Source organism: Limulus polyphemus, unplaced genomic scaffold, assembly GCF_000517525.1.
Source record: "Limulus polyphemus unplaced genomic scaffold, Limulus_polyphemus-2.1.2 Scaffold2453, whole genome shotgun sequence".
Lineage (NCBI taxonomy): Eukaryota > Metazoa > Arthropoda > Merostomata > Xiphosura > Limulidae > Limulus > Limulus polyphemus.
In genome coordinates, this window is record NW_013668063.1 from 34,601 (window position 1) to 46,015 (window position 11,415).

General features: G+C 30.9%; 1 protein-coding gene across 1 annotated transcript in view; it reads left to right on the top strand.

The window, feature by feature from the left end:
• The window catches only part of LOC106466996 (U4/U6 small nuclear ribonucleoprotein Prp31-like), a 26,733-nt gene that overhangs the window by 4,054 nt on the left and 11,264 nt on the right, over positions 1 to 11,415 (top strand). The window contains exons 3-8 of the mRNA XM_022395078.1: positions 945 to 1,002; positions 2,793 to 2,876; positions 3,249 to 3,346; positions 3,646 to 3,752; positions 6,548 to 6,599; positions 8,574 to 8,691. Coding sequence (XP_022250786.1) covers positions 945 to 1,002; positions 2,793 to 2,876; positions 3,249 to 3,346; positions 3,646 to 3,752; positions 6,548 to 6,599; positions 8,574 to 8,691 — 517 coding nt within the window. The remainder of the gene's footprint in view (positions 1 to 944; positions 1,003 to 2,792; positions 2,877 to 3,248; positions 3,347 to 3,645; positions 3,753 to 6,547; positions 6,600 to 8,573; positions 8,692 to 11,415) is intronic.

An 11,415-nucleotide genomic window follows, 5' to 3' on the forward strand; every position in this document is an offset into this window, starting at 1 on the left:
CTACTCTTACAAACAAATGGTAATGAAAAAGGAGGATTTAATTTAAGCCTTAGAATTGTAGATTTTGAAAAGTGTATTATCATACATGTTGTTTTTTTTGAAAGATCAACATCCAAAAGAAGAATAAATGTTAGTTGACAACACACGTGGTGTTTGTACTAATATCCAAATTATATATTTTATGGTCATCTGAACATATTATTTTATGCGTAGCATGCAAGTTATTGAACTTTTGTTTTTAATATCTATACACGAATCTCCGTTTTAGATACAGAACGGCAAAAGCTGAAAAAAAACTTTTTCCTTATATACATCCTTTGGGTTTTGTGTTTTCTATTAATTTTATAGTTTAGTTTTGCATTTCTGTGTGTATTTTAGAAGCCTTTTCAGGATCTCTAAATACATTCGTAGTTCCTTATATATTTATATACACACTTGTTCTAACTCTTTTTATTTAATATTGATAAACAATAAATATTTTTAAATATTAACATTATTGTTTGTATATACTATAATAAGTTAAGAGTTTTAAAAAACTTAAGATTTATTTCCAAGTATTTAACAATCATTGAAAATATCAAAAATAGAAGTAGGGTTAAAAATGGATGAATAAGGGAACATCAGAATTATTTCTTGAAGTGGAAAATTTAACTATTCAAATATAAAAGAGAAAGAAAAAAGATTTGTAAGCCAATGGGCTTTATTACCTTTTATATTGAGCAATCTTTTACACATGCTAATAAATGTAATAGTTGTATAAAATATGATAATCTTATAACCATTTAATTTTTAGACTTGACTAGATTTCTTGTAAATTTTATGTCAAACAGCCCTTCCTATTTACTTGTTTTGTTAATTGTGTAGTTTAACATCTCTGTGTAAGATGACGATGTACTGTGCTTGATTACGGTTTTTTAGAACAGTGGACTTTTTTTGGTTTCTAGCTGGAAAGGGTAATGAAAGAAATTGAAGATAGATGTCAGGCAGATAGAAAAGAAGGAGGTAAACGTGAGATAAGATAAAAGTTTCTATGATTTTAGTAATGATATTGTTACTTGATTGTTATTAATCTTAGTGGTTCGTAGTTGTAAAGTGTTAGTCCAACTGATTGTTAGTTGCAAGTGTTAGTCCAACTGATTGTTATTAATCCAAGCAGTTTGTAGTTGTAAGTATTAGTCCAAGTGATTGTTTATTGTAGATGGTTTGTAGTTGTAAGTGTTAGTCCAACTGATTATTTAGTTGCAAGTGTTAGTCCAACTGATTGTTATTAATCCAAGCAGTTTGTAGTTGTAAGTATTAGTCCAAGTGATTGTTTATTGTAGATGGTTTGTAGTTGTAAGTGTTAGTCCAACTGATTATTTAGTTGCAAGTGTTAGTCCAACTGATTGTTATTAATCTAAGTGGTTTGTAGTTGTAAGTATTAGTTCAAGTGATTGTTTATTGTAAATGGTTTGTAGCTGTAAGTGTTAGTCCAACTGATTGTTATTAATCTAAGTGATTTGTAGTTGTAAGTATTAGTCCAAGTGATTGTTTATTGTAAATGGTTTGTAGTTGTAAGTGTTAGTCCAACTGATTGTTATTTTGAAGCAATGTAAGTAGAATACATATATTACTTAGTTATTTAAAAGTTAAATGACGTTCAGTTGGAGCTGAAACTCAGGATATTTTAAAGGATGAATGTCAGTGATAGTAATTGCTGTTATGGTTTTAGTTATTCACTCTAAATTTTCTTTGTTCTGTTGTTCTGTTCAGGTGTGTGGAAATTTTGAGAAAATGCTATAAACATCTGCTTGTTCATAAAAATCCACTGTCTCCCTCCCTGTCCCACAAAACATGCATAAAATTAAGCTTCAATTTATAATATTTTGCTTTTATTTAACATTTAAGATAATCAATACAATGACAGTGAGCAGCTCTATTATGCTGGGAATAGCATGTACGATGTTTTGCAACTGAGCTCTTTAGATAAATGTATTTTATGGTTGTTAATATTTAGGATTTTACAACATATAGAACATCCCACGAACAAACTGATAACGAAAAGTATGGTTTATATTAATGCTGCCACAAACTAAAATGATGTTTAATATACATACAAAATTGTTTAATGGTTTTTGTTGTAGGTTCTTCCTAGAGGGAGCAGTCAAAACTCTTACTGTATACAAGAGCAATATAATAATATTATTGCATTAATTTAGATATCTTTATTACTGTGTGTCACTGAGGGTTTGTGAGTTAAAGACGTATATTTGTGAATATAGTTTTGGTTTGAGGTTTAGAGATACACATGTTTAAATGTTTGTGCTAGACTTCTGCAGCTCAAGACTTTCAGGGACTTGGATGGCTGCCTTAGAAACCTTCTCCAGATGTTTTAATAGCAATAGAATGAATGACGTCAGAGAGAGAGGGGCTACTTGTCCAACAGGCCATGTATAACAATAAAACGTTTTTACTTGGGCATCTGGCATTATGAATTCCACACCTCTATACTTAACAGGATTAGCTAGGCATTGTGTCTTTCAAGAATGCTGTAGATGTCTAAGCATAGTAAGATAAATTAATGCCGAAACTCTGACAGAAACAGTTCTAATAAAGTTGTTTAAAAGTTTGGAATAATACATCTATAAAAGCTAATGCAAGTAAAGCATGTATACTAATGGTTGTATATTTACAGAATATATAAAAATAAAGAATGTAATAACATCTATTGTGGGATATCTAAATATTGTTTGGGAATAAAAATCTTTGGAATATAAATCTTTCACTTTATAAGTATCTGCTTTTATTTTTAGTTGTTGGACCTGTAGAAGCAGATCCAGAATATCAGCTGATTGTTGAAGCCAACAACCTTGCTGTTGAAATAGACAATGAAATCAGTAAGTATTTATATCATATGGCCAGCGACATGATTATTAAAATATCTACAGTTAAAACTGAAAAGATGAAGAAAAAAAACTGAATTTTAAAAGAAGCATTGCAAAAGGATAACTACTTTGAGGTCAAAATTTGAGTAATTGATTTGGTTAAGATTTTAATAATCTATTTGCAGAATTTGAACAGATTAAATGAAAGGTTATCAAATTGATGTATGAACAAGTGACCAATGGTGTATTTATAGAAAATTACTTTTAATTTTGTATTTTTTGAACCTAATTTACAAATTAATAGTGATTGCTTTTTCAGGACAAATTGCTTAATGATTTTTCTAAGTTCGTTGTTGTTCCTTTTTTTTTTCATCTTATTTTTAGGCATTATTCATAAATTCACTAGAGACAAGTATTCCAAGAGGTTTCCGGAGTTAGAATCTCTTGTGCCTGGTGCTTTGGAGTATGTTTCAACAGTTAAGGTAAAGACCCGGAAAGGATTAGCTCTTTGTTTAATATACGAACCTAAGAAGTTTACCATAAATAAAAATAGTTATTTAAAATCCTTGATCATCAAGGTAATTAACTTTACATGTCCAATAATTCTTTTTATTCTGTGTAAATTTAGTTACTAAATCTTCATGGTTAGAAACACAGTAACTAGCATTGGCAGACTATTAAACTTCTTCAGTTTTCAGTTAACCATCTAAAGAACAGTTGTTAATTTTTTATTGTATTTTGTTTTTAGTTATTTTTATCTCTCTTTTGTGATTAAATCCAGGAACTAGGCAATGATCTAGACAAAGCAAAAAACAACGAGACATTATTACAGTTACTGACACCAGCAACTATCATGGTGGTCAGTGTTACAGCTTCTACAACGCAGGGGTGAGTTTTATTTGATTTAGTTTTCAAAGGGGTAAGACAAGATATTATTATTATTATGATTATCAATTTACAAAGTTGGTTATAACTTAGTTTTAAGGTTAACTAACATGTTCTGGTCACACGATAGTTTCACAGCTTCTACAACACAAGTTGAGTTATATGCGATATATTTTCAAAGAGGTAAAACAAGATAATAACATGACTTTTAATTTACAAAGTTATTTATAAATTAGGATTAAGGTTAACTAACACAATCTGGTCCCATGATAGTGTCACAGCTTGTAGATGGTGAGTATTTACCTTTTATACTTCTCATGTGAGGTTAAGGTAAGTGAAGACTATTGTCATGAGTGCAGTATTTCACAAACACGAGTAAAATAGGCAGAGATTAAAGTACAAACACAAGCAAAATAGGCAGAGATTAAAGTACAAACATAAGCAAAATAGGCAGAGATTAAAGTACAAACATAAGCAAAATAGGCAGAGATTAAAGTACAAACATAAGCAAAATAGGCAGAGATTAAAGTACAAACATAAGCAGAATAGGCCAGAGATTAAAGTACAAACACAAGCAGAATAGGCAGAGATTAAAGTACAAACATAAGCAGAATAGGCAGAGATTAAAGTACAAACACAAGCAGAATAGGCAGAGATTAAAGTACAAACACAAACAGAATAGGCAGAGATTAAAGTACAAACACAAACAGAATAGACAGAGATTAAAGTACAAACATAAGCAAAATAGGCAGAGATTAAAGTACAAACACACAAGCAAAATAGGCAGAGATTAAAGTACAAACACAAGCAAAATAGGCAGAGATTAAAGTACAAACACAAGCAGAATAGGCAGAGATTAAAGTACAAACATAAGCAGAATAGGCAGAGATTAAAGTATTGAATTCTCTGAAACATCTACTTAATAATGAGTTAACAACCAGTAATCTTAGTGATGCCATTTCTGGTAATTAGATGAACAAAACAGTTTCAGAGTTTTATAGGCACAGAATGATGTATGATTCTTTTTTTTTTGGTGCCTTTATTTTTTTTCTTGTGTCACTCTCTGATTCTACAATAAATTAATTATTGAAAAATAAGCTGAATATCAAAGTAACTTATCCTTTCTTGTGGCAGGTAATATTTGTTGATAGAGAATTCTTATAGTTTCAAATGTGCCATTAAAATTGAATTTCATCTCATGCACAGAGTACTTATGTGATGGCGTCATAATTTAAGACTCTAAAATTATCAGTAAATATTTGTATCTTCACCTGTTATTTGAGATTTGGATGACACGATGATGCCACTTTTATAACTCAACTAATGCATCTATGTAGCTGTGTATAACTTAGATGGGAGTATCTCACACAACAAATCAAAATATTCTTTATTGACAACAACCTGAAAAAAAAAATCAAAATAGGCATGCTTCAAGCAGTGTTAGTGTATGTGTAAAGAGTAGAGATCAAATGGAAAGTGGCTTTATCAGCTTGCTGAACATAAGTACCCTTATTTACTCACAAATATTTTAGAATTGATATTTTAATATTATATGACATTTATTTAATGTAACTTGTAAATGGAATAATATGTTTGAAGTTTCATTTCTACACAGCTCTGAGGAATGTTGCCTTTATACAACTACTTTATCAGTATTTTTCCGAATTTTTCTCTCCATCCCAAAGTTTATCTTTGCTGTGAAAATATCATTTGTTAAAAAGGTATTGATTTATGTCTTGTTTTTGATATGATTTTTCTTTTCTGTCAGCGGTCCTGTTACTAGATCCTTTCACTGACGTTTTGTGGTCTGAGCAATTACTAGGAAGCTCATCTTTGAAAATAGCTAAAGCTGGTGGCTAAAAAATGATTGGATAGAAGGCAGTCTAGTCTATCTACATTAATATGTATAGTCAATAAAGTATTTTTATTGGTAATTTGTAGTTTGTTGACATATTAGCTACCCGAGTTTCTGCAGGAGTGGACGAAGGATTCTAAAACAAATTCCAGAACTTGGATTTTTGATAGTTTCTTTTGATCATATAAAATATTTTTGTGTTAAATCATATCTTGTCAGAAGCTGGTTAGTTTAGTGAGGTTTAACAAGTATAGTAATTGAAGACAAACTATCCAGAAGACAATTTTGTATTGAATATTATTTTTATGCTTATCATGCCTAAACAATAGACACAAATAAAATAATTAATTATTTATTAATTCCAAACTATGTTTATTATATATATATATATATATATATATTGCCCTTAACCAATAATATTGTTGACAAAATTACAGTATCTAACCAGCCAAACGTAATGGTCATGGTAAGGTTCCAAGTCACTGATAAATCCTTCTTGGTTTGTGACATGTCTTTTATGGTTTGTGACTGCTTCGATCAACAAAATAAAGTATCAAAAGAAATATTTTAATGAATACGAAATAAGTTGAATCTTTCTAGATCTATAAATAGAACATTTCTGATCAATAAGGAAAGATCTAAGATGAAAAATAAGTGTTTTTATTGGGTTTTTTTTTAAACACCATCTCGCAACAAAATTTTGAAAATTTCGCATCCTAAAAATGATAGAAATAACCAAGTGATACTTTTAAAGCAGAAACTAGACACTATTTAGAAAGTTTGTATTAAGTTTTATGTTTTTTAGTCAAGTATTCCTGCTGTGAAAAGGAAAAATAATCGGAATGTTTGTGATACATCTCTGGTTGAGAAAGAAGTAATGAACTTCATATTATTATTATTACTTTGCTGAGTTCCATGAGTTTTTTTTTTGTATTTATTACAGCCATCTACTTTCTCAAGATGAGCTCAGTATTATTTTTGAAGCTTGTGATATGGTAAGTTTTTAGTTTGGATACATTTGTACAACATACAAATCTACTCAGTAATACATCTGTTATCTTACTTGAAAAATGTTTTATTCTTTATTATCAAGTGTTGCCTTTTATTTAAACATATTTATTTTCAAATATCTTGGTAAATTTTTCCTGCCTTTATTGAGTTTTATATCTTGTTACTAAATGTATGGACACATCTTTATCTACTTTTACTGCCGTTACTCCAACAAATTTAATGTAATTTGTTTCATTTTTATTCATAGCCCATTCACTCGCTTCCATAACATTGTTAAAACATACATACAGAGTAACTTGTCTTCCAGATAATGCAGGTTAAAAGACAGCTGTTAGCTCTCTTAATATGAATAGGTCAAAGTGCATGTCACAGACTTTTGGAGAGTTACGTTCAAAATTTAATCAACCTATTTTATTATTAATATATATTAATAAACTTGGACTCAAAATGTAGTTGATTTATTATATGAATTTTGATTTCTTTAATTTCAAAGGAAATATTTAATTGAATTCTCAATCTTCACTTGTCTGTATCATGTGACACTTGTTTGCTCTGAATTGCCCATTTTCGATTTTCTATTCAGCCTATAAGTTGTCCTAAGATTAAGATAATTACACATTTATAGTACTGATATTACTAAAGGTTGTCTAATTTTGTATAGTCTCCAATCTTCCTGCTGCTTCCTCCTATCACATCCTGTCCTTCACATTTGATCTTGGGTTATTTATAACTGGTGGTTCGAGTACTCGACTCGCAATCTGAGGGCCTTGGGTTTGAATCCCCATCACCGAACATGTTTGCCCTTTCAAACGTGGAGGAACTATAATGTGACAGTCAATCCCACTAATTGTTGGTAAAAGAGTAGTCCAAAAGTTGACGGTGGATGGTGTTGACTACCTGCCTTCTTTCTAGTCTATCACTGCTAACTTAGGGACGGCGAGCACAGATAGCCAATGTGTAGCTTTGCATGAGATTCAAACCAAACCAATATTTATAACCAATAGAAAAAAAAAGATTATAATTTACTGAATTATATATATAAAGCTGGTTTGTTCTGTCAACTGTTTTTTGATTATCCAGCATTAGTGTCATTGTTTACTATCACTGAGACCACCTTGACCAGTTAATGGAATTATTTCAACCGACTTATAGCTTAGTTAGAAAACCAGTTAAATTTTTATATTCTAAATTGCATACTTGAAATAAATAAAAATAATTTATCTACTACCAACAAACCTACCAAAAAGTAGGGTTAAGTTTCATCACAATTTTGAGAGCAGAAACTTGATAAAGTACAAGAGCCCACATGTAAGTACTAAGTTAAATATAGCAATGTTTGTTATATAATTCTGAATTTGCTAGGTGTATCTTAATGAAATTTGGCAAGCTCTTAGTAAACATTACAAGTACATTGTACTCAAAAAATCAGAATTTTTAATATATTATTTCTACTAAAGATTTCACAAACAATTTAATGAATCAACCTGACTACAATCATGCTTTTTACATTGCCTCGTGTGTTATCACAACTAGTTTCTTTATTTTTATTTTTCACTTAAGTTTTCTTATCGAAACTATTAAGTTTCTCATATATTACATTTTAGTTATCTTTACAGAACTAAACAAAGAATACGTAAAAAATTCGAAATTTCACAGAAATGGGATTGGCGCAAAGCATCGATTCCATTCACATTGGGGGTTAAAGTATTATAATCAACGCTGGTTGGCAAGGAAGATATTTATTGAGTTACAAGTTTCCCTCGTTACTGAGGTTTGCTAAGAGATAAAATCATAAAATAGTTTATGCAGATAAATATGATTATGCAGTTTGTTATTCCCTGGTTTAAATTATCATTTTGTCAGCCAATTTCAACTCAAACACTAACTCCAAGTTCACGCTATTCCGTGATTAATCAATCACTGATTGTATGTGCTGAAGATTTTCTATTTCGATACAGGCAATGGAGCTAAACAACTACAAACTTCAGATCTACAACTATGTGGAATCTAGAATGTCCTTCATTGCCCCGAACTTATCAGTCATTGTCGGAGCATCTTCGGCAGCTAAAATAATGGGTAAGTTAACAGAATCTGTTTGTTTTTTATATAGAATATTATTCACCAGCTGTCATTTATAAAAGATTACCGTGTTGAGATTCTGGCTCAATGTTTGTGCTAGCTATTACAAGTTTGGATCCAAAAGTGACAGTTTTGATCTTGACATTGTAGGTTAGAGGTCAAGGAAATATCTCATGACTTTGAAAGATTATAGGACTTGTATAAATCATTTTTAAAACAGAATTTTTTAGAGTTTAGATTTGTTTCATCTGGATGAACAGTAACTTTAAATGCTACTGCCAAAATCTGGTCTCTCTCTCTCTCTCTTTTGTTGTTCTTCATTGAAGCATAACTTAGCCAGTTTTCGCCATTATTTACGCATTCATATCATACCCTTGGTGGATCCTTAAAATTCTTTATAGGGCAGAAAAACTTTTGACTCGTGCTTGGTGTCGAACGAAGTTCAGAAATTGAAGGGTGCAAGAATACAAAATTGTGCCATTTTTCAATTTTTTTATTTATTTTTCTGTACCTTAAAAATTGTAAATAATTTTTTAAATCCCCAGAAAATAGAATACAAAAATGGCACATAGTAGAAACATACATATATAAAAAAAACAAAGATTACTCTTTAGAAAATGGAACTTCATGAGCTACTAACGTGGCAAAACCTTCCCTTTTAATTTCTATGATAGTTTAATTTTCTGTAGAAATTATTGCTAGACCAGTTAATCTCTTTTGTCCTATTATAGAATGCAAAATTATTTCTATTACCTTTAGCCTCAAAAATGATCTTTCACCACTTGCCGGCTCGGCATGGCCAGGTGGCTAGGGCGCTCGACTCGCAATCTGAGGGTCGCGGGTTCGAAACCCCATCACACCAAACATGCTTGCCCTTTCAGCCGTGGGAGCGTTATAATGTGACGGTTAATCCTACTATTCGTTGGTAAAAGAGTAGCCCAAGAGTTGGCGGTGGGTGTTGATGACTAGCTGTCTTCCCTCATGTCTTACACTGCTAAATTAGGGACGGCTAGTGCAGATAGCCCTCGTGTAGCTTTGCGCGAAATTCAAAAACAAACAAACAATCACCACTTGCCACCCTAACAGGAAAAGTTGATAAAATTCTTAGAACAATAAATATATTTGGAAAATTTTCTTTGATTCGATTTTCACCTGTATATAAAATAAAACCTTATCTGGAGTTAAATTTTCCAGTAATCAATGTGATATTAATTTAAGTTATGCACATAAACTTTTACCACAAATATCCCTTTTCTCATTGTTTGTTCATATTTTTTATAATTTTTACACCCCTGAAATTTTGCAGTGGGTTTTCTGAGTCCTTCGAACCCACTTTGAGTCAGCTGTGCCAGTGTTTGCCACCGAAGATGACATGGTTTCTTGTTTTGTGTAGGCGAGAGTCAGAATATTTAGGATTCTCCATCCGTATCTGTTATTAACATAATTACCTATTTTAATAGTCTCATACCATTTTGTCTCTCTCTCTGTTTTTGTGCAGTAGTATACTTCTTATTAGCCTAGTGAATTCTAGCCATTAACACTAACATTATCATCCAGACAATATTTTATTATCAGTATCATTGATTCGTTATTTCCTTCCTCAGTATTGAGGTGTTTTAAAGTTATGCCAGACATTCTGAGTCAATAGCCATCTCCGTATTCCTATGTTTCTCCTTTTCTAATTAGACCCCTTGGGAAGTTCTTGTCAGATCACTTTGAGTATTAATTTCTTGGTTTTGTTGAAAAGTCTGTTTCATTTAATCTTTTAAATTGGTGGATTGTTTACTGAATTTGTTTTGATTTATTTTTTTTACCTTATTTTGTTGGATGGTAAAATCCTCACAGATGATACGACTTTAGTTTTCTCTTTTATTGTCAAGAGGGTATTTGGCTGTGATGACCTTATGTCTTAGAGCCAAGAGTATATATTTTCTCTTTCAGCTTGGCTGGTAGTGAAGACCTTCAATATGGTTGTAGAATGGTTATCTTGCTAAGACATACTTCTTCTAGACATAGTTACTTTATCATCACCTGGGTAGATTTATATTCTTCTAACTGACTAACAGATTTGGTATTGAGCAAATATGGACCTAGCTAATACTTCTGTCCCTCTGCTGCCTATAAAGTGATTCAAGAAACTTAACACTCAGTGTTCATATACATAACTCGGTTCAGAAATCTTTCAGAATGTCATGTTGCCTCCTGCTCATTTTCAGTTTGTTTGTTTTTTTCCTGTTCAAGAAAGTATTAGGCTTATACAAACTTTTGTGATTTACTCGATTGCTATTTTTAAATATAAGTAGAGCTTTACTCCCATCTTTGGATCCCATTCTTGTACGATCTTCACCAGAAGTACGTTTTTGCTTTTTTTCATCATTTTTAACAATTCTGCCATCAAGTTGAATGTATATGGATACAATTTGTGATATTAAGGAAATAATGACAAATTAGCCAAATTTCATAAAAGCAGTAGTATACTTAAAAGCGTATAATGTATTATTATTTAAAAATATCTCATCACACTTGGTTTTTCTGGAGAACAAAATACATCCTTCTAAGTTTCAATGATGCATAAAACTGTGGTATTCTCAGGTTAAACTGATTTCCACAAACAGTATTAGGTACGTCTGCTTTATAATGGTAGAATTGGCAGATTGAACACAATATGTTGTACAAAATAAAATCCATCTTTATATATATATATATATATATATATACGTT